The 23,932-nt window shown below is 41.4% G+C and overlaps 1 protein-coding gene across 1 annotated transcript in view; it reads right to left on the bottom strand.

Moving 5' to 3' along the window:
• The window catches only part of KDM3A (lysine demethylase 3A), a 34,301-nt gene extending 15,883 nt beyond the window's left edge, over positions 1–18,418 (bottom strand). Inside the window, exons 1-11 of the mRNA XM_086611483.1 lie at positions 18,380–18,418; positions 17,675–17,863; positions 14,884–15,039; positions 12,591–12,701; positions 10,894–10,996; positions 9,902–10,026; positions 9,319–9,391; positions 9,146–9,234; positions 5,867–6,018; positions 3,197–3,768; positions 1,746–1,947 (exon numbers count right to left, since the gene is read on the bottom strand). Coding sequence (XP_086467609.1) covers positions 1,746–1,947; positions 3,197–3,768; positions 5,867–6,018; positions 9,146–9,234; positions 9,319–9,391; positions 9,902–10,026; positions 10,894–10,996; positions 12,591–12,701; positions 14,884–15,039; positions 17,675–17,845 — 1,754 coding nt within the window. The 5' untranslated portion in view covers positions 17,846–17,863; positions 18,380–18,418. The remainder of the gene's footprint in view (positions 1–1,745; positions 1,948–3,196; positions 3,769–5,866; positions 6,019–9,145; positions 9,235–9,318; positions 9,392–9,901; positions 10,027–10,893; positions 10,997–12,590; positions 12,702–14,883; positions 15,040–17,674; positions 17,864–18,379) is intronic.
• Between the last annotated feature and the right edge of the window lie 5,514 nt (positions 18,419–23,932).

The raw sequence follows: 23,932 nt of genomic DNA on the forward strand, positions 1-23,932 counted from the left end.
CTATAGTGTTAAGCGTGGCAAGAAAACACATGCTGGCAGCTGATATCACCAGATAAACACCACCTTCAGACTTTGCAGATTTCACATTCAATAAAAACAGACAGTTCCATCAGCTTCCAGTTTGAAACTGAAGGATTCAACTGCTTTGAACTGCACTGCAAGTCTGGATTTTTACCCTGAGAAGATTAATTAGCCTAGTCTGTTGTTACTCTGGTCTCACACGTTTTTGAACATTTCAATTAATGTCAGATTATCCCAAGATTTACTATAATAAAATCTCTAATCTGAGGTTAAATAATAGATTAGTAACACATCTTTTTTTTTTAAACCTTTAGCTACAAGACATACAAAGGGGACAGCATTGCAGTGAAAGAAAAATAAACCTCAAGAAACAAATGCAAGAGTGGAAAAGTTGTGGGTTTTTTTCATGATTTTTGTATCCTTTCTGCTTTCAGCTTTCTCTCCAGAAGGTCTTCAGACCTATAGCTTCTTTTTATTCTACCTAGAGACTCAAAAGAAAATCATTGCTCTGAAAATCAAAAGAAAAACTAAGTAAGCTTCCCCTCTCCCCTGTGATAACCAGTATTTTTGCTTTTCCTCTCTAACATCACAAGCATTACCTTCTTCCCATAGAACACAGTCCATGTCTCAAAGCTTACATAGCTGTAGGGGAAAATGAAAAGCAGCATGCAACAACATCTGGACATGAGATCAAATAGTTCATGGAAAAAATTAACACAACTTGAAAACAAAGGAAAGGACATTTTAAAAAAGAGCAGGACACTGCACTTTTACAACATCCACCCAGGGCTTACAGATAGGCTTCAAGTAACAGTTTAACACTTTTTTGAAAAGGTTCCTCATGGAGCCTTAAGAACTAAAGAGATGAAACATCAGAAGACCTTGACTGTTGAACGCCAGAATCAGGCTCTGGGGGCCATGCGTGGGGTACAATGGATCTGAAGCTGCACACCAGGTCTGAAAAAGCAACCACCACTCCACGGCCCATGGGTTTTCCTTCAAATTGCCTTGCTGACCCTCCCCATTCTCCCTCCTGAAACCCAGTGAGCGTACGGGTTACATGTTCCTATGGCAAGCTTAAAGCAGCGGCACAAACTCTCACGTGTGAAGTGGAACAAAGAATGGAGCAACACAATGTAAATTACTGTTTTGCTCATCACTATTCCGTGACTTCAGTTGAAAGCCCCGGCCACTTACTGCAACTTTTTCACAGCTGTGGATATATATCTAATATTTCATGTGTCCAACTGCTAAATTTTGGGAGACATGCATGGAATCCACCCTCTCACTAGTATCTCCAACACTACTGAGCTGTAGCACTCAAACTAAACTCATGTTATCCTTTTGGCACTCAGCCCAGAATAGCAAAATAAAGAGCCCAAAGTCCTGCCAAAATATTTTCTACTCAAATGAAGCAGTTAAATTTCTAAGGGCTACAAAGAACCACAGGCAACCTCTCATTATATGTATCAGCCCTATAGCTTAACAGCTACACACTGACACACAGCAGTTGTCAACCAGAGACCTAAATGAGACTACTTTGACCAAATAACTGTTTTTTCATCTGTCCTGGAAGAGGAAGATCAGTGTTATAGCTAACAGAGAGCACCCAACAGCCCCCCTTTCAGAAAGGAAAACAAGGTCGTATGTCCAACTCAGATGTGGGGCATGTTATTCACATATAAAGAACATCAAGGTCTACATAGAGTCAAAATTGTTCGTACCTTCTAAAGTGAAAGAATCGGCAAAAGACAGTGGAGTCTCTTTGCTCTTTGTTCTTCCGGTAACTGTCCAAACGGCATTCCCTGCATTTATGCAAGTGAGGTGCGATATTGTTGCAGGAACCATCCTGTACAAATGCTTCTCCACTTTGCTGCAGCTTCTTCACTTTGGAAGCATCTGCTAAAATTGACTTGCGAACAATTACTGCGGGGAAGAGTGGTGTAGATGAGACAAGATTCAGTTTCTCATATAAAGGGGTAAGCAAACAGGTTTTGGTGAAAGATCCATGTCAACTTTTCCTTTAAGTTTCACATGGCATTGTAACAAAGTTATGCTAAAATATTTGCATCTGGCAGAACCTTCTTTTCAGGTCAGTAAAAACTTTCTCAAGCTATAGTTCCACTGGAGTCATAGTCTGTGAACCCAAGCTTAACAGCTCCTTTCACTCCTTCCCAGAGGAAAATTTTGAAAGAGCGTCTGGTTTAGTGAAAGTGCTTCAGCCACCAGGGCTGGAGTACCTGAGCACCGAGTAGACCAGGGCATGAAGCAACCACGTTTCACAAGCAATGAAGTCAGAAGTACAACCCGGCCATTTCTCAGTCCTGTGTTCATGTTGCAATGGCTTTCAGCATCTCACTGTAACAGATGCCAAACATCTCTCTCCCTCCCACACTGCGGGTGAGGCCTAGCAGGGCACAACAGTGACTGCTTGGCTGGCTGTGTAACCTGTGTTAATTATGGAACAGCACATGGTAATCCAAGACCAAGCAACATGAGATTGGAAAGAAGAGGCAGGCGTGTAGTGAGATTCCCAAAACCCTAAATGATCAGCTATACTGCCTGATGCACAGCACAATGCATAACATCAGGAGTCCAGCTCCTTAAACAACTAAAGCCTTTCCCATTCTGTCCCATGTGAAAAACTTAGAAGAGCTCACCAAGTGGAACTGGGTCACAGAAAACAAGGTGGATTGTTTTGAGATGGGGTGGTTTCCATTTTTTTTTTTTTGTTAGTTGAGTTTAGGTTTTTGTTCTGTTTTCAGAACAGTTATTAAATGAAAGACCTGCTTGAACAAAGCTTTGTTGAGAAAAACTTCCATCTCTCATCATGCTTACAAAATTTAGGACCATTGCTAAAAAAACAGAAGCAGCCTCATTATGCCATCAGCATTTGCATTCCAAACAGAACCTTGTTTTTGTAACCTGTTCTGCCATTCTGTTCTTGCATACCATTTTGTAACAACTTGTTTGTAGAAATTAATGATTAGTTCTTTTCCTTTATCAGGAAAGGATGTTTTTCCCCTTGTAAAAGAACCCACAAATGACTGAAATTCTAGATTCACTCACATAATTTAAAATACTAATTATGTTATGTTACAAAGGACCTACTTGTATGTAATTACAAAGAAACTACAAGGACGTTCAAATGACAGGAAGATTTAAAAACACTTACTATTATCCTGGACCTTGCCACCTCCAGTCCAAAAGCTTTCGTTTTCATTTCTGTCATAAAGAAACTCATTTGAATTTCTTCTAATAAAAAATTCCATGTCTGTAAGTTCATCAATCTTGTTTCCTTTGTGGCTCTTCTGGCTATTGCAATTGCTCTGTGATTTAACTCCAGACTCAGAAGAAGAGAGAAGGTGAGCATCTGACGTTGAGGGTCTACAATCCAAAGTCCGCTGAAGTTCAACAGTGCTACCGACTCTGGGTATTGCCATGGAAGAGTGAAGATGTTGCAACTGTTTTACAGAAGTGCACTCTTTTGGAAAGTTTGTTGTGGGCTTTGTGAGAGGTTCACTTGTGTTTTTCAAGTTAGTTCCTTTTTCATTAGCTGAATCAGTCAAAGATGAAGATCTTGAGGTTGTCAAAGAGGTGTATTTACCATTTTGATCATTAAGATTTTGTGTTTGTTCTTTAGATATAAAGCCCACTTTAGGAAAGGCTGTCAGATCTTCCTTCAATGGTTTAATTCCAGTATTAAGACAAGAAGGATGAGTTTCCGGCAAGCTTCGCCTACATGTGCTGAAACACATAACATGCAATAATTGGACAAAGAAAAAGGTGTCAAACAAACCAGGGCATCGGCTGCTCAATCTAGTCACATCTGAAGCTTGAAAGAAGAAATTTAACCATATATTTTGAATGTTGATGATTCAAGACTTTAAATTTTGTGTGACATTAAATAGGTTTGTGTTTTTGAGGGTTTTTTTTGTTTAGGTTTGGTTGTTTTTTGTAGTTTGGTGTTTCTTGTTTGTGGGTTTTTGTTTTGTTTTTTTTTTTAAGAGTTAGATAGAATGAGAAAGCTGTACACACATGTAAGCACACAAATTTAGATACTGCAGCTACTCCACTACCTTCTCTCACAATTAAATAGTTACTTTCTCATTATCCCCAGTCAACAGCTATATAACCAAACACATTTCACTTGCATATCTATGTGAGAAGATTCTAATACTCAAGGAACTTCTGGCTGGCACTACAAGTCTATACTGGAGGCAGTAAAACTGCTCCCGCACAAAAAGTCCAAAAGAAAAAAACCACATATTTTCTACATGAAACACATACACAAAACTAAGTGGAAAAAACCTATATCACTTCTTTTAAAGCTGAGACACAAAATTTGAGCTTTCCTGTCACACTGTTTCTACCATATATGTTCATTTTTGTGACAGAATTGGGGGCACAAGCACAATACGCTGACCTTCAAATTACGCAAGTTCGGAAGGAGCTCTGATTACACTCAGGAAAACAGTTACATGGTACAATACAGTTCCCATACTTGCTATGGTCAGAGAATAGAATAAAACATACCCTTCATCTCAGGCCCATGACTGCCTTTCCTACTGTCACAGCTGATGTAGAAGTCTGTATTTTGGAGACATTTATCTGACTGAAAAATGTGTTGACAACATGACTTCTAGCGCTAGATCTATAATGGAATGCAGTATCAGCCCAAATTTGTTTAAGGAAAGTCTGGAGTGGGAAACTCTGTACTGGAGGGTTTTTACACCCAGATGAACATTTTCTAGCCTCCTACAGGTAACAAAAGTTTAAAGCCACTGGTGTTCAACAGAAATATAATTTCTGTACTTGATCTGCAAGGACCTGTACTTGATCTGCAAGAAGCTAGCATACAGGATACCTGTCTGAATGTGTTCTGTTTTTGTTAGAGGCAGAGGAGGAACACACTAGACAAAAAGTAGGCACAACACCTATGTATAACCAATCAGTTTACGGACGGGTACAATGAAGCAGGAACATTGGCTTGTGACACTGAACAGCAACTACCTCAAAGATAATGTCAGCAACATGCACTCGCAGCCCAGAAAGCCAACTGTATCCTGGGCTGCATGAAAAGAAGTGTGGCCAGCAGGTCGAGGGAGGGGATTCTGCCCATCTAGTCCCCTCTGGTGAGACACTCCCTGCAGTACTGCGTTCAGTTCTGGGGACCTCAGCACAGGAAAGACATGGACCTGTTGGAGTGGGTCCAGAGGAGAGCCACAAAAATAATCAGAGGGATGGAACACCTCTCTTTTAAGGAAAGGCTGAGAGAGTTGTTCAGCCTGGAGTAGAGAAGACGCCAGGGAGACCTTCTTGCAGTCTTTCAATACTTAAAGGAGGCTTACAAGAAAGAGGGGGACAAACTTTTCAGTAGGTCCTGTTATGACAGAACAAGGGGTAATGGCTTCAAACTAAAAGAAGGTGGATTTAGACTAGGTATAAGGAAGACATTTTTTACGCTGAGAGTGGTGAAACACTGGAACAGGTTGCCCAGAGAGGTGGTAGATGTCCCATCCCTGGAAACATTCAAGGTCAGGTTGGACAGGCCTCTGAGCAACCTGATCTAGTTGAAGATGTCCCTGCTCACTGCAGGAGGGGTTGGACTAGATGATCTTTAAAGGTCCCTTCCAACCCAAACTATCCTATGATTCTATGAAAAAGAAAAACGTGGCATAAGCAAACACGTTATGTATCCAGGACAACTAAATCTAACACTTTTCTATGCCAATATTACAGAAGACTACTTACTACAGTTCTTTAAACAACTTGAGTTTGTTTTGCTAAGAACTGCAGTTATTTTTGGAGGAAAAAAACACATAAATATAAACTGATTCCTTACCCCTGAGGAGTATCTGCACCAAGATTGGGTGGTGAGTTAGCTGGCAGGGGCAGGCCTTGATGCCTTTGGTCTTTATTAGCAGGAGTACATCCTAGCAATGCTTCACCCAACACTGTTGGTACTGACTGCACATGTCCTTGACTGGGAGAAACCTGTAAGGGAGATTTTAACAGTCAGGAAAATTCAGGATAACAGAAACACTGCTTTACAGGGTTTAGCTTGGAAAGAAAAATACATTCATGTTCTTCCCACCATGTTTAATAAAGCTCATTGAAGACCATTCTTCACTCAGTCCATACGATGGAAAGACTACTTAGAGTGTTCTTTTATGGACAGTTGGATTGAGTGCACCCTCAGCAAGTTTGCAGATGACACCAAGTTGTGTGGTGTTGTGGACACGCTGGAGGGAAGGGATGCCATCCAGAGGGACCTTGACAGGCTGGAGAGATGGGCCTGTGAGAACCTAATGAATTTCAACAAGGCCAAGTGCAAGGTCCTGCACGTGGGTCGGGGCAATCCCATGCACAAGTACAGGCTGGGCAGAGAATGGATTGAGAGCAGCCCTGAGGAAAAGGACTTGGGAGTGCTGGTGGATGAGAAGCTCAACACGAGCCGGAAATGTGCGCTGGCAGCCCAGAAAGCCAACCGTATCCTGGGCTTTATCAAAAGGAGCGTGGCCAGCAGGTCGAGGGAGGTGATTCTGCCCCTCCACTCAACTCTCATGAGACCCCACCTGGAATACTGTGTTCAGCTCTGGAGTCCCCAACACAAGAAGGACATGGAGCTACTGGAACGAGTCTAGAGGAGGGCCACGAAGATGATCAGAGGCCTGGAGCACCTCTTGCTATGAAGACAGGCTGAGAGAGTTGGGGCTGTTCAGCCTGGAGAAGAGAAGGCTCCGGGTGATCTTATAGCAGCTTTCCAGTACTTAAAGGGGGCCTACAGGAAAGCTGGAGAGGGACTTTTTACAAGGGCATGTAGTGATAGGACAAGGGGCAATGGATTTAAACTGAAAGAGGGCAGATTTAGGTTAGATATAAGAAAGAAATATTTTACTCTGAGGGTGGTGAGGCAGTGGAACAGGTTGTCCAGAGAAGTTGTGGATGCCCCATCCCTGGAAGTGTTCAAGGCCAGGTTGGATGAGGCTTTGGGCAACCTGGTGTAGTGGAGGGTTTCCCTGCCCATGGCAGGGGGGTTGGAACTAGATGATCTTTGAGGTCCCTTCCAACCGTAACCATTCTATGATTCTATGATTTAAACTTCACAGATTCCATAAAACACTGTTCATGTTAATTCATTTTCCCCCGATTAACAACAGACTTTTTGAGGGAGAAGAAGGAATTGTATTAAGAAGGTGGAAAGGAAGATAGAAAACTCTGCTCTTCATAACTGGTGAATTCAGAAATAGCTTTCAGACCTCACTGAAAATCTTAGGGAAAATTAAAACTGTGAAGTTAGTCTGACATCACCAAAAATCTAGATGTGAACTTCCCTGTAGGGAGAAAAATCTTTGTACGAGAATTCTAGAAAGTGTTAAGTAAAGAAACCCTGTGCTGATTCAATTACCAGCCTTACAAACCTACAATTCTTTCAGGACTACAACAGGCGTACCAAATTAGCAAGTGTCTTTAAAAGCAGTAGTTTTCTGTGGGGCTCCTTCCTCAACTCCAACATCCATATTCCACTCACACATGCTCAGCTTACTGCTGGAAGTTGCACTACAGGCTTGTTACCACCAACTCCAAAATATTTCCTTTCTGCTTTGTTATAACACAGCTGTCAGGCTTCAAGACAAGCTCTCAAAAAACCCCACTGGAATTAATTAACTCCGTATTAGAAAACAGAGTACTATCACACACTAAGTAAAACAAAAAATATCTCTTCAGCCTATCACTCCCATATATTCACATCCACAAAATCAGAGAAACAAGCAGAGCTTTTGTTTTCCTTATTAGAAAGTACCCTCACTTGTAACTATTTTAAGAAAATAGTTGCAAGACATTTCCCAATGAGTACAAAAGTGATAAAAGGATCCAGTCCTTCAAAGAAAGGCAGACTAGAAAATTAAAAGTAACTACACTACTTTAAGGAAAAACTATGGTGAAACAAGCTATGAATTCAGCTCATGGTAACTGTTCTGCAGGACATTCAGAATATGAAATAAAGACCAGCTTTATGTGTACCAAGCAAGCTACTCAATGGCTGAATACGCAGAAAGCCAAAGACTGGCAAACTGAGCACCCGAAAGATGCTACAGGTACTCGAGCATGAGCTATAGTAACAGCATAAGCACAGTATGACTGCAATGCATGAGCTACTTCATACTCATTTGCTGTCCTCAGAAGTAAATACAAGATAGATCACACTCTTTTCATTGAGGAACGTTATCCTGTACTTGCTACTTCATGCTGTATCTCTGTGAGGCTGTTAAATATGACTAATAATGATATGCAGTCATTAGTGAGATCTACACAGCTGACTCAGCGCAGGACTGACTGCACAAAAGCCAAGAACACGAAGTCAAAAAAACCCCACACATCACCCACCAAAACAAAACCCAACGCTCCCGCCCCACCACCACTCTAGAGCTTCCAGAAGGCTACTCCTGCCTAAAATGCAATTTTTGGCCTGAAACACTAGACTAAAATTACAGGGCAAGTTAAGTCCTGTTCTTTAGCCAAGCCATTATTTTTCATTTGCATGTCTATACTTAAGTTACACAGACTGTCTTTGACCTTTGAGACAGTTTCCTTGGATCTCAGTGTTACTTGGCAGGTCACTCACAAAAGAAATAAATGTAGACATGGAAGTACTAGAGAAGCAGTCACATTCCCTTTTTGTACTGAAACAGCATTCTTCGAGACTGCTGTTTGTGTAGCTTGAACCCTAAAAGCATGCAAGCGTAGCTGAAGGTTTTGGGTTTAAGTACAAATAGCTGAAAAAGAACGTGAGAAGCAAAGGTTATCAACTTGAGAACCACTTTGTGTTTTCCCTCCCTACAGAATACATGACCAGGCAGGCTAACTCCTGAGCAGAAGGAGGGGGGAAAAAGTACAGCAAAAAAACGAACCCAACCTTCAAGGCTCAGTAACTTTTTCTCTGGTTATCACAAGGCAAAAGACGTTTTACCCATGCCTAGACAAGTTTCGAAGAAATCAGCACACCCTCCCAGGGATTATATTTATTATCCCACTTTCCCATTTAACCCTCATTCAAGACTGTTCTGAGAAATGACATAACCATTACATAACAGTCATATATAACATAGTAAGACATTACCTCAGGAGAAGATTTTGTGAGTTTAGCATCAACACTTCCACTATTGTCAGATGACTTCCTTTTCACGCCCCCAATTCTTTTAGATTTATCTGGAAGATAAGGTGATCAAGATTAGTCTGTTTCTCACAAATATGCTACTTAGTGTTTAAAGTACAAACAACAATAGGTCTTACCACATTGTCCATTGTTGTCATATATGATTTCCACATGAATTAACTCTGGATCAAGAGTTTTTAAAGCTGGAATCTTGGAAGGGAACAAAAACACAGAAGCAGCCATTTAGAGAGGTGGAAGCTACCATTTGAATGCGTTTATCTTAGATGTTGTGGTATAGACTAAGCTTAGACACTTAACTTCTAGGTTCTTTGAATATCAAGCTGAATTTAACAGTACATTGTTGTGACAGTGTCTCTGCACAAAAAGACACGTATAAATTCGTTCTTCAGAGCACTGTCTACACAGTATAGAAAGCAAAGAAACCAAGATCGTACGTTTGTTTCACTCTTCAAGCAAAAAATTCCACGTCTCCTTTATTTTGTGTAGAAGACCATTTGTTATTTGGTAACTCTACCAGCAGCATGAAGTAGTATAGAAACACTTCGGTGTAATACATTATTCTGTACTACACTGATGCCCATTTTTTTTTAAGCTTATTACAGTAAGGACATAATTAAAAATGGTGCTGGTGGGGATATAAATACAAGATCTCACTCATTCACCATCTCCATTTGTAAACTCACAGCAACTGGTTCTTACCTCCTGACAGTTGACTTCTAGAGTTCTTGTAGCTGGATTACCATTGACAACAACTGCTGTGAACCACTGAGTAGATGGATCCAGGCTATAAATCCTGATTTTTGAACCAATTATATTTTTTCCACCTTAAAAATTGAAAGATATAAGATAAGGGAGCTTAAGAAAAAGGGAGCATGAGGATCATCAGTTACCAACATGAATTTGCCAACAGTACTGCATACAAGATGAAACTAAGCAAAACAAACCGAGAACCTTGATAACTTCCACATAGCTGAGGTAGAGAAAAAGCATGATAAAATTATGTTCCAGCTACCTCTTTCCTGGAATAATTCAATGAAGTTTTCTGGGAGTTAAGACATGCAGCAGAGGCCAGACTGACCACTGATCTGCCTCGCTGTCTGAACTCTGGAGGACTCAGAAATGGAGATTCAATGATTAGTTGTGAAATTTTCCTCTCTTTACAGTACTGGAAATGACAGCTCTAAGTTGCAACATTTACCTTTCCATAAAAGCAAGGCGTTTCTTGCATATGCCATTATATAACTATGAATATACTTGTACAAACCCAGTAATTAAGAATTTGAAGCCAGTAAATGTGAAAATAACAATTTTAACTTGACTAAAAAAGTAGCCTCTATATAAAACTTTGGAAGTTTTTGTAAACAAGCAGCAGACCGGAAAAAATAATAATCAAGCTACATGAAACAATAAGCAACTCCTAATAATTTCAGTCAGAATTGCTACACATATGATCTCTTTCACAAGTGCCAGGCCATCTATATGCGCCTAAATTCTGTACTCATTCTTACAAAGGAAATACTTGAAACTTAAATCTCTATAATCCTTGACATTTTGCTTTCACTGTTGCAAAAGAACATGGAATCAGTGTTTTAAAAAAAGGTTTTATCCCTAAAACATATTACTGTACAAAAATTGGCCTTTTGACTTGAGTGTTTATTGCCAGAGTTTTTTGCTACAGAGTATGCTCGTACCTTGTACCAAGCGTGTTTCATCTAGGTGCTTCTTAACCAAAGCCTGAATTTCTTCATTAACGTTTTGATCATCCTTCAGAGGAAGCCTGGAACTGTCCACGTCCTATGTAGGAAAAAAAATAAAGAAGTTGATATCAAGTATAACGCTTTTAATAAACAAAAAGACATGATATTTAGAAACAGGATATCAGCAAGTCCAACAAGTTTTTCATTACTCTGTCTTACTTTAGCTCCTAAGATACTGTATTTATTGAGGCAGACATGATTTCCTTACCACTAATCTCAAAAAAACACCAGCAAGCCAGACTGAAGTGAGCTCTCCAGGTCTACTTTAATACGGTTCTGAAAACAATCTAGCTTCGTTTTACTACATTGCTAATGACCACTAAGTTTAACTGAACCATCCATTTTTCAATTTAGGATTTCAAATTCTCAGAAGCAGCAATTTATAAGTAGTCCTGAGTGGATGTAAATGCAATATTTTAAGTTTTAGGTTTCTTTTTATGATAACAACTCCAGGATCCAGTCCATCTCAAGGCACCATTATGAAATGTTCATATGAATGAAACAGAGTATGCTACATCTAAATCATTCATAATCATTCAGCATCACATATTTATATTTTAGGGTTTTTTTCTCTATATTGTTATCTAAAATAAACTGCTTGACGACATTCAGAATTGATTCTGAAATTGAAAATTTAAAGCAAGTTTTTAACAATGGCTCAGAGTGCCATTAAAAAAAGTTTTGGGTTTTTTTTTCCCCCCAAGCACTGCTCTGGTATTTGTAAGAAGCAGAAGCCTCAAGAGCTAGTAGTCAAGAAATTACTATTCAAGATGCCAGAAAAGTAATATTCTCCATTGCAGTATCAAGATAGGCTTCAACATAAGGAAATCTTTACTCTGTTGTTGAGCCAACACAAGCAAGAGAACAATATACAACTCAAATTTAGCTTTAAGTGATTTTGTTAGTTTTTCAAGAGGAGTTGTCTGTTTGCTGACCATTAACAAGTCAAAGTAGAATACTAATGATGGCACTACTAGCAGTCTCAACATCTACTTCAAGTTTTATTCAGACTGTTTATAAGTCTTCAGATCAGTTTTCTGAAAAGGTTAAATCCTTTATCAGTAGCAGATATTATTCCTCAAAATGCTTGACCAGCAAGTCACACAGGGCAATTGTTTCAACCCATCTCTACGTAATTTTCACTAACAACTTTCCTCCTGCTTCTTGATAAAGGGACTACAATACAATCACCTCATTTACATCCTGCCCAATTCCACATTTGTTTAGGATTAGAAGTGGTGTGTTTCTACTGAACAGCAAGATTTATTCCAGACATCCCTGCAACCCTTTTCATAGTAATGGCATTCACATTCACAAGAACAAAAGGAAACTATTCCCAATTATCCTCAGTATCAACATGATGCAATTGCTGTCACCTGAGCTGACTAACTGTCCTAACACACTCCCTCATCCACCTCTCTTAAGCGACCACATCCTGGATCAGCTTCAGAAGGTTTTTAAATCAACACGCACGCCACATTCAGAACTGATGTTCATGAGTTACAACAATACACACCTACTCCAAGTTTTTACTCATCTAAAGTTTGCATTTAGAATATATTAACTTGACATATCTTAAGTACCAAGATAAGAAATTTATCTTCCATCTTTATAATGCCATACAAGGTTACCTGAATGGGTGTCAAAAGGGCTTCGGAAAGAAAAACACATCTCTCTTCGCCGAGATAGCGTACTGAAACCATTGATCCCATACCAGCTTTGTCCACTAAGGATTTGTAAGCCTAGAAAAGCAATAAACATTTTCTTAGTACAACGGTCTCATCATTCCTCATTTGCATTTAAAAAATTATTTTAGTTTTGCATCCATACCTCTGTTAAGATACCGCATCTACATGCAACTTTTGAAACAAAGCAAGTTTCTAATAAAACTTCTAATACATGCCTAAAAAGAGAGCAGCTGGAATATACTTGAAATTAATTTCATTTATTAGAATGAGTCAGGAATTCAGTTCACATCGTGAATTCAATTCCGTTCAATGTCATTAACAATCATTAATTATTCATCTCAACATGAAGAATTTACTAATATTTAGAGTTCTAATTGTAGATATATTAATGAAAAACCCTCCTTATCGTAGACTGGGGGAATAACTAGCGAATCAATGAAGACTTGCTGCATTGCTTGAAGTTCTCAAAGCTCATGCCACATTGCTAATACGCCAAAGCCTTAGTTTAGGCATATAGGATGACTTGGACAGCCTTGTTAAATGCTGCAGTAGAACGATGAATTTGTGTTCAGGAATACCAAAGGCTTTAAGAACAGACAAGAAACAAAAATTTCCTTTAAAAGCTTCTGAACTCTTCCTAATACGTTCAAAGTTAAGTTTAGTCTAGTCCTGCAATAACAGCTCCGAGTGGGTAGGCATCAGGAGCCTGAAACATCAGAAGTGACAAGAATAACTCCTCCCTACATGAAAGGCACATTTGTGCTCCATTTAAAAGAAAAACAGAAATTCATTCTAACAGAGTACATGTCTGGGTTTCCAAAGGACTGATCAAGCAAACAAAGATTTTCTTCCCCTTTGTTGTTTTCCCTTCAGTTAGGACACCATTGGCAAAGGGGCAATACCAGAAAAGGAGTCTCTCCAGGAGTGACCAAGCACTACAAGAACTCTGCAAAGCTGTTCCATGTCAGAAACACACTCTCCCACATACTTAAATCTTGGTCCCAACTTATTGATTCAAGTATATTAATCTACATATCCCTTTTTTGATCCCTTCTTTTCTGCCTTGTGTGGTGGGAAGGAGAGGAAAAAGTCGTCTTTGCCAAGGCAAGCTTCAGTATTGTGCTTTACTTCATCCTACCTCATTCCTCTGCTAAATGAGCTTTGAAGCACGTACACTGCATGAACTGACACTCAAACACATCACAAAAGAAACTTTATGCATAACAAAGGCAAGTATCCAGTAAGAACTGTTCACATACTTGGAAAGGGACAACAGCTAAGTTTAAATAAGCAGGTTTTCAGAACATTGTATCAGCAAAATCTACTAGTAGAACTGCTGATATTACTGCACAGGTCAGGAAATAAAATTAAGGATTAATCTTTCCACTTCCTCTCCCATCCTATTTGGCCCTACTTCCAACAAATATCTGCTTACATTAGCTTTGCTTAAGAAAAGCCTCAGTTAAAATGAAGTAATATGAGCTACAATGCATACTTTATACCTAGTGAAGTTAAGGGTATTACACATGGATTACAACTTTAGCATAATTAATGCTCAGCAAGTTCACATCTTCCTTTATTTCACAACTACTTTTAAGTAGCAATTTCCAAAGTAGTCAAGTAAAACTACACTGGCTGAACACATTAAGAAATGTTTCCTGTTCACCTCTACTGGATAATGTGCTTGGCCAGCCATGCATGGCAGTTACAGAAAGCTTAGTTCTCTGGCTTGTGCAGTGTAGCTCAGGTTTTTATACACACAAAATCCAGGTCTCACAAATCATCTGTGCCAGGCAGCCATCACATAAAGAGTCATTCAAATTATTTTTGTCTCAGATCAAGAATCACTAAAGAATTAAAAGTACATGAAGCAGAATAAAACCAGAATTTAAGGTAAAAATACAGGCTATTCTTAGAAACCTATTATTTACCCTTTTTCTCTCTACTCTTGACTGCAATTTTGTAAAAGAAGGAAGAAACTGAAGACTAGAGGGAGAAGGAATTAACAGTGGTCTGGGAGGGAAGCAAAGTCATAAAAATACACCACTATCTCCAGGCACAACATACCAACTTCCAACGCTTACAAGCTCTGCCTGGCTTTAGCTGTACAGAGTTTTAGTCTCCCTTCGGATCACACATAAGAGTACAAACTGTGCTTGAGAAATTCACACTTTTAACAACACTGTCCTTAGAAGACGGAACTGCAGATACAAAGTTAGGCCAAGTGTGTACTTGCCATTGCAGGCCACTGCACAGAAGACATAGAATTGGCTTGAGATTTTCTTTCAGCCAGTACCAGCTTCTGCTCCACTAGGAATGCTTTCATGTTATGGCTGTACACTTCTATCCACCTTCTTTTCTCCCATGACTCATCATCAAATTCTACACAAATCTACAGAAAGGAAACAAAGTGAAGGAGTTACTAACCGTAAAATTCAGACATATACAACAAGGAAAAGGATAAACAAACACCAATTTCCTCAAATAAAAGAGAAATAATTCAAAGTACTTATAATGCAAACACGATGATTACCTTTCTGTCACACAATCGAGCAATCAGTAAAGCATCCCAGGCTGACCTAGTATTTTGTAAGTGACAGTCAATGTTAACTAGTTTGTTATCATTACTGTCACATAAAACATTAATATTTCTATTTAACTCTACAACGTTTCCATCTCAAAAAGTCCTCTGCTGCTCAAGGACAGTTAAGTGTGTTAACTCTGCCACTAGTGTTTACAATCAGGGAAAAACACAGCAAACCCCCAAAACTTTACAGGGCAGTATACAGTAGTAGCACATGTGTTTTCCATAAACTCTGGTGTTTGAATAAACAAGCTGTTTTTCCAGAAATATTTTAAGAATAACAGTCCAAAGAATAACTTTAGTTAGTTTATTCAAAGCACAAATGACAGTAAGCCAGTAAAAGTGATCAAATTATATCATGTGAAGAAGGTAATTTGCTGCCTGCTTTTACTTGGTGTTTATATTTATGAATCTCTGAAGCATCTACACAAACATTTCAAGCAGAAAGCAGTTGTCACTTCATGGCAAAAACATGGTGGCTTGATCAGTTCCTCTGGGATGGCAGTAGCCTTCTTTCATAGGCAATACAGGGAGACCAGCAAAGAATTGGGAAAGACCACAAATACAACTTAGCCTGAATACAGGAATTGGAATGTCTTGGTAAAGAGCATTACTTTCAGAAAAACCACTCCTTCTTCCCATAAAATATAACAATCTAGTCTAAATGCATTTAAGTACTTTACCCTAACAGCAAAGAAATCTCAGTTGAGTGAATCTTAAAAACATTCCCATGTGTTTAGCTTCCCTGTAAGGGGAAAGGCAAGTAAAAGCATGCACACCAAACAGCGTTACCAGAGAGAGGAGACGTAAAACTAATGGGTGCAGAAACAAATTTAGTCGTCTTGAACTTGACGGAAATAATGAAAGAGATAAGCAAATAACACAAGTACCAGAACCAGAATGGCTTGTTTCGTCTATAGTACCAACATTGTACAAACAGGAAAATACAGTTGAGAGAATACTTCCAAAAGCAGTTGACAGTCCTTCTATTCTGTAGCTTGCTCCTGACTCTATACAAAAAGATTAAATATTTCTACTTCCCTCTGCCCTGCAGTCCATTACTCTTTTGGGTCTAACTACATATTACTCTCCCCAAGATCTGCAAGAGAAGAAAGCAGACCATGTATTTTGGTACAGAAGCTTTCTACACCTCAGTTGTCTACTTCGCAACTTCTTTAACACTTTCACTGGAGAACGCATTAAGTCAATCGCTTCTGGCAGAACCGTAACCAGTTACAAGGCTCACGGTAAAGTACTCAACAGCACTTGCTCCTTCTCCTTTGAAGTCCCAGAGAAGGTCCTTAAAAAGAGTTTTCTGTAGCAGCAACATCCTCCTCCACACGCCAAGTACGGCATGCGCACAGCCCCACCGGCCAAAGATGGAGAAAGCTCCACCCCTGCCGCAGATCCACAACAAGAAGCTCAGCCTCTAACAACTCGGGACTCTTCATAACAAATCCCAAAGTTTGGACTTTTTGGAAGAGTTAGAAACGCGTACGGTTTCTTCGTGTTTGACAAGGCGCAGGTGCTTCTTTAGTTAACTAGATGCCACAAAGTTCTTCCCATTAAAAAAACAAAAAAAAGGGCGATGAAACAGGTTTAATTGAAAGACAGTGTTGTTTGTGCTGTCATAGCACAGCCTGCCACCAAAGTCCCTTGCAGAAACAACAGGACCATGTAACAAGATGCCATTACTATAATGGACTTTCCTCCTTAGCGAGTACTTTGTATACTTTAGTAACCGTCCAGACATAGTTGACTAGTTTTACTGATTACAGTTGACAAACAGCCCCTTCAGAGCTTCACAATCAAACTGCAAAAGTCGCTTGACTTCCACTCAAAATACAAAGTTCACGAATTACACTAAGCTTGCAATAATTGAAAGTATAAAAATCCCATTGGTAACCATTATTAAGAAATGGCCATCACGCAAGAAGAGTCTGAGAAACCTCTAACATCATACATGAATTTGGTAGAACTTTCAAGACAGTAGAAGTACTTGTTCATTACCAGACGCTCCAAAAAGCGAGAAAGAAAAAAGTCACCAATCCCAACAACATATAAGTGTTTTGGTTTCTTCTCTGGGGGGTTGGAAGTTCACAACTGACAAGATCTTAAATTACATTTAGGAAATACACAGAAATAAAACCTAGGCACAGCGGGTGCAATAGCAACCTGAAGTTTTCAAAATGCTGGTGGAAAAAGGCACATCTATAAGTAGTTTAACATAATTACCGGCATTAGTACAAGCACACTGGGGGCTTCAGCCAGAGATGCACGTGTTTTCAAGCATGTTAAGCCGGCAAGTTGACCAAGACTCACTCCCCCAACAACACCGTATATATTTTTATATCTACCTGCATGCACACACCCACACGCATGCACGCACACTAAGTTTCCAGGTCACAGGGTAAGCACTCCCATTTAGAAAGTTCCCGGTTACCTTCAGGTCTTGTTTGCCTATGTCCGTGTGTGAAACCGCTCGGATCTTGCCTGACTTCCAGGGCCATTCCGAGATGCTATTGGCGTCCCACGACCTGTCGTCTTCCTCCGACAGGCTGAGGAACCTCTTCCCCACGAGCAGCGACCAGCTCCCCTCGAGCCTCAGTACCATTTTAACTCATCGGGAGGCCTCCGGTGGGAAAACCGATGGAAGGAGGAGGAAAAAAATAATAAAAATACGTAAGACCAAGGCGGCGGACAGCTGGCAGGCCGCGGGCTCGCCCGCCGCCGGCCTTTCCTCACAGGGAGCGGCGGGGGCCAAGGCGAGCGAGAGCCGCGGTGCTTCCTTCTTCCTCTCGCCGTCCTCCCCGCGCCCTCCCCCGCTCCTTTTCACGCAGCTCAAGCCGAGCCCTCAGACACCCACAGGATGCTTCCCTGCCCACGGTCTTGTTAATCATTGCCTCCGTGCGGGTGGGCGTTAAGGAAACACCAGAAGCGCTGCAGCGCAGCTCCCCGCGATTCCCACCCGGCCGGCCGCCACCCTGCCTCCTCGGCCGCTTTGTTTCCCCCCCCCTCTCCCCCGCACGGAGCCGAAGGGCAGGCAGGGAAGCGGGGACCGGGCCAAGCTCCTCCCGGACGCCTCTCCGCCTCACCGACACCCCGCTCCCGCCCGCCCAGGCACGCGGCCCTCGAGCCCTACCCTCACCTGCTTCCCCTCCCGACCCCTGCCGCCGGTCCCCGCCCGGCGCGCCCCGCGGTCACGCAGCGCCCGGGCGGCGGGCTTGGTGAACGCGGCGCTCCCCCGCCGCCCCCGCCACAGCCGCTGCGGCGAACAAGCGCTACTACTCGGCCCGGCGCTGCCGCTGGCGCCGCCGCACACACCCCCTCACCCGCGCGCCCGCCCCCCGCCCCGGCCCGCGGCCGGCCCCCGCCGCCCCGGCCCTCTCTCCCATTGGCTGCGCCGCGCCAGCGGGGCGGGGCTAGCGGCAAGCCTCCCGCTGCGATTGGCCTGGAGGGGCGGTGACCGCGCGCCTGGCCACGCCTCGAAACCGTTGCTCAGCAGATGGCGAATAAAAAAGTTAGTATCCTTCCGCGAGGCAGCGAGCGAAAGAGTCCGCCAGCCCGCCCACGCCCACGCCGCGCCCAAAGGTGGGGCCAAGTGGGAAAACAAGCGTGTTTTAGGCCGTAGCGCGCCTTGAGGCTTATGCTTCTGCCTCGGGCGCGCTAAGCGTTTAGCTATAAGGGCCGCCTTTGGAGCCGGCGGAGGGATCTGAGGGAGGCAAGAGGCGTGAAACGGCCGCTTATACGTGCGGTTCGCGGCGTACTCAGATATAGCACAGGGGGAGGGGGCACCTGCGGGGCGCTTCTGCGCAGGCGCACAGGGGCGAGGTGCACCTGCGGGGGCGCTGCGGGCGGCCTTCTGCGCAGGCGCAGATGGGGCAGGGCCCGACACCTGCTGGGGGCCGCGTCTGCGCCTGCGCACTGGGGCTCGGTGGTGCGGCTGGCGGGCGGAGGCGAGGCGGGAGCCTGTGAGGGGCCACCATCTTGTGTGGCTTCCTTGGAGGCCGGCGGGGCCCGGGAACGGTTAGCTCCTGTGCTGCAGGAGGGAAAAATAACATGTGCTCCGGGTTCCTTGGGAGGATGGCAGGCTTTAGAGAAGCTCTGGTTGTAGGTGAGGCAGTTATGTAGTTCTGTCTACAGGGAAATGTTTTCTGCCACCTCAGGTCTTTGTGTTCCTTTCATGCAAAAGCTGCATGCTCTTATGAAAGACAGTAGCCAAGGTCATGAGAGAACCAAGTAGTTAAACTGAGAACATGGCTGAGCATATTGTGCAGTGACCTAGCAAGACATGCATACTCATACAAGACTCTCCTACCAGACCGTGTGGGAGGAAGAAGAAGGAAAATGGAGAAAGTACCCAAGGCCAAGAAGCTGTTGAGTCATCCAGTTTACTGGAAACTGGTGGTGTTGAACTTATGCGTCTTCCAGGGTTCATCCTGTCACAACAGATATCTGAGCTTCAAAAATCCCCATCAAACAGCAACAGGGGCTCTGCTGCAGGCAGGATATTCCAGCCATGTTCTGGTCTTGTCCTCCATTTTCTCAAAGAAGCCAGTCCCACGCTCGTGTTAAGTGCATTTTTAAAACTTTTCCCACCAATTTGCTTCAGAACTCTCCACTGACCGCTACGAAATCAAAAGGCACAAAACATTCCTCGTTGGCCATGATGAGGAAGTTACTGTCCTTCACGCCATGGAGATCAGGCACCCCAAATTGCTTGGTAATTTTAAGGCTTCTTCAGTGATTCCTAGCAACGAGATAAACTTAGTAATAAGTAGGGTTTTCAGCAAGAAAAACAAACAAAAGTGGATAGTAGAAAACGAGTCTAACACATCAGCAACTGGGTGTAGCCTGAAGAAATACTTGTTAGCAGGCATTGAAAGGAAAAACAGGTACTTTTGCTTTTCAGATTTAAATATTTAATATATAGTCCAAACCTACAAAATGGAATTTGTGATACTTATAAAACAACTATATTGGAAACCACCAAATTACTTGTGTCATTGTAAGTATTAGGTTCTTGTAACAGCAGCTATACAATGTATACATCGTACAGTATAGGTGCTGTATACCCTCCTTATTTCAAGGCCCTAGTTTTTATGCATACACGACACTTTGCCTCAAAGAGTGGCTGATTAATACATGCAGGAAGAGTAATGTCAGGCAATAATGAAGCAATATTAGTTGATACAATAGATCAAACTGTTGGTAGCACTCTAGTTGCCTAATAGTAATTTTTTTTTTCCATTAGCACCAGAATAAAGGAAAGCTTTAAGGAGAGATTTGAAAGACAATGTGGATTTTGTGAATGAGCAGCTCTCACATGCAAAGAGTAGCAAGATTGATCAAAAGTGTTTTAAAATTTAATGGTTTGGGTAGGTACTGGCCTAGAGGGCCAAGAGTAAGAGAGCAAGCACAGGGTGATAGCTACAGTGACATAGTCTGTGAATGACCTTGAAAATGAACTGTCACATATAGGAAGTGATGCTAAAAGAAGAGTCATGTGATCACATGCAACATCCTGAATGTATGTAAAGTAAAACAAATTAGCAGACACCAGAGGAGAAGATGGTGAAGCAGATAGAGTACAAGCTGAGAAGCGCCTGGACAAAAAATCAAGCACTCAGTCCTGAAAGAGTAGAGGTATTCAAAACCCAGAGGCTACAAGTTGAAGCCGGTTAACTTAAGATTTTTAAGCAGTGAAGATAATTAGCTACTTGCTTTACTTCCCTAGGATTCTTTATTCCTTGAAGAAGTTAGAACAGGACCAAATATCTTTTTTAAATTATCTAGCTTCTTTAGAAGTTATAAATTGGGGTAACCAGTGAAGTCATGGTTCAAAAAGTCAAAGATACGAAATTTTAAATTGTGACTATAAACACCTCTGAATTTGTTGCAGAGTTTCAGGATCAGGATTTTCAGCTGATTATTTTATCGCCACTCATAGAATCATAGAATGGTTGGAAGGGACCTCAAAGATCATCTAGTCCAACTCCCCTGCTATGAACAGGGACACCTTCCACTAGATCAGGTTGCCCAAAGCCTTATCCATCCTGGCGTTGAACACTTTCAGGGATGGGGCATCCACAGCTTCTCTGAGCAACCTGGTCCAGTGCCTCACCACCCTCACAGTGAAAAATTCCTTCCTTATGTCTAATCTAAATCTCCCCTCTTTCAGTTTAAAGCCATTGCCCCTTGAATCACTCACGATAGTCTCCACAAAAACTAATGTCTACTAGAAAAATTTTGTATATATGCGCCCACCCTCACTCACACAGTGTGTCAACAGAAGTATTAAAATGTTCAGAAATAACTTTCACTCTGATTAATTAACACTATGGTTATGGCACAGGTGCAACTATCTCAGTCTCCATTCTATACATCTTTCAAGAACAAAATGCTATTTGAAGCACCTGCAAAACAAACTGGTGCTGTAAATACGCAGAACTGGTTAAATTACAAAGCAGCAAATACCAGCCTGTTGTTCTGCCCGCAAGAAGGTTGAACATAATTTTTTTCCAGCCGGCTCTACCTACTGGGCTGAGCTGCTAATAAGTCAGCCTTTAGCTCCTATTTGAGAAAGGAGTAATCTTCGCAAGCAGATGCTCTTTAAACAGTAACTTCAGAACACACTTGAGTAAGTTCTTCCTTTCAGCCACCCTTAAGGAACAGTGCTTTTCTCTTGGACACAGTATCACTGCGAAAAAAGCAGTGAGAAGTGAAAGCCTCTGATGAGGCTTTGGGTGAAGAGAAACTTGAATGTAACAAAACGTGATAAAGCTCAACAGCCGATTTTATAACTATCAGTGCCTAAAATATTCCACGTTCAGGTGTTTAAGCCTGCTTCTCTGCATATAAAATCTGAATTTGCTATTCAAATATTTGTGCTTGAGAATTGGTTTCCCACTATCTAAAGACTATTTGATATCACCGATCACAGACACTTTGCAAGAAAGGGACATTTTATTTCGAGTAGGGCTGGTAGCTAATATTAGCTGTCGTGGCACTATGTTCTTGGGAGATGTTTTCTGTAATAAGTCGGGGCAGGTTGTTTTTCAGGGCTTTCCTTCCTGGATTTCCAAGATGAGTCTACAAGTTTATGTGCAGTTACATCAAACAATGGTCAGTGCAAGGTCTTGTGGATACTGCTTTCTCAAATCTCTACTGTAGCAAGGTTTCAAAGGTGTCTGTTCTCCATCAAAGCCCCGTTGGATAGAAGGCTGTACAAGCCCAGAAAAATACTATAAAGTGCTTTATCTTCTCACATGCTTAATGATGAAGGTGTAAGGATGTGTAATTAAAGCTGAAAGTGCTTATGGTCAGGTTACAAATACACCAGCTGCGCTAACTAGAAGCAGGGCTTTGGGAGATTCCTAACAGTTTCATTTCTCCACTATGTCTTGAGATGCAGTGCTAAAGAATGACTGATAACAGACTACCAGAATCTTTCTTATTCACCAGCACCAAACGGATGTAGTTTACTCCTTAAGTAGCTAAAGTAAATCGGTTACTACTCCTATTCAATACAGCTCCAGTTACAGCAGGAAAAGATAAAAGCCTGTATAAGCTCTTTTCTCAGGTACAGCCATATTACCTCAGCACACCTCACCTGGATCAGCTTTGCAAGACCAGCAGGACTAGTTCTGGCTCTTTTTTTTCCATCCTTATCTCTTTACCATAAATTAAAATAAAATAATTTATGTCTTACATTTGTTATTATTGTCTTCTTGTCTAAAGCTAAAGGAAGTGCTTGACACGAAGTACATTATAATACTATGCAATTAAGTTTACTTGCTGAAGGAAAAATTCCATAAGAAATGCTGAACTTAATCTTTTCCACCACCATACGTACTCTGCAGAGGGGACTAATTTGCTTTTCTTTTGCTAGTTATGAGTTAGTAGGACTTAAACTTGCTGTTCCAAATGTAGAAACAGGAAATTGTGAGAAGACTTTTAGGATAATAAATTGGGATTGACTATTAAATTCTAATTTACTATTAATTTAACATTTAATGATTTAATTATTTAATTGGATGTTAAGTATTGTCAGGGGATTGAGAATTAAATTTTTCAGATTAATTCCAAAGTTAAATAGGTATTTATAGATAGAGTGATACAACAACATTTAAAGAATAACCACGAACAAACATTAGACATAAAGTGTGGTTGGTAAATATGTGCTGATTTTGTTTTTCCTTGGCTGCTCCAGATGAAGAAGGCCTATTTTGGAAGAAAAAAGCCCTTTCCCTACAGGACTTAGTACATTATCGGTTAATAATTCAAAGAGTTCAGGGTATCGTGCTTTAATAAAAGAATGCAAATAAATATTATCTTGATGGATATAGCTGAATCAAGTCTCAGAGACTGCCGGCACAGCAGGAGCACCTCGGTGATGTTGCTACCCATGTGCAAAAGGAGACACTGAAAGTTAGGCAAAGCTGTGCAGTGAACTTTAAGAAACATTACTTAATGAACTGAGGAAAATTGTTCTTTGTTAATTAGCTTTGCCTCCAAAAGCCTCACAACAAACTGAAAGCACATCATGTTATTCGTATTTTCTACTTAATAATGTCCAGGCTCTTTCATCATTGAAATAACATAACCTGGATTTGGCAAAGACCAGTTAACATTTACACCATTCCCTGCCAGCGCCAGAGAGGTTCTTGAAGTTTATTAGAAGTGCTTCCCGCGATCTCTT

The sequence above is a fragment of the Tauraco erythrolophus genome, chromosome 5 (assembly GCF_009769465.1).
Source record: "Tauraco erythrolophus isolate bTauEry1 chromosome 5, bTauEry1.pri, whole genome shotgun sequence".
Lineage (NCBI taxonomy): Eukaryota > Metazoa > Chordata > Aves > Musophagiformes > Musophagidae > Tauraco > Tauraco erythrolophus.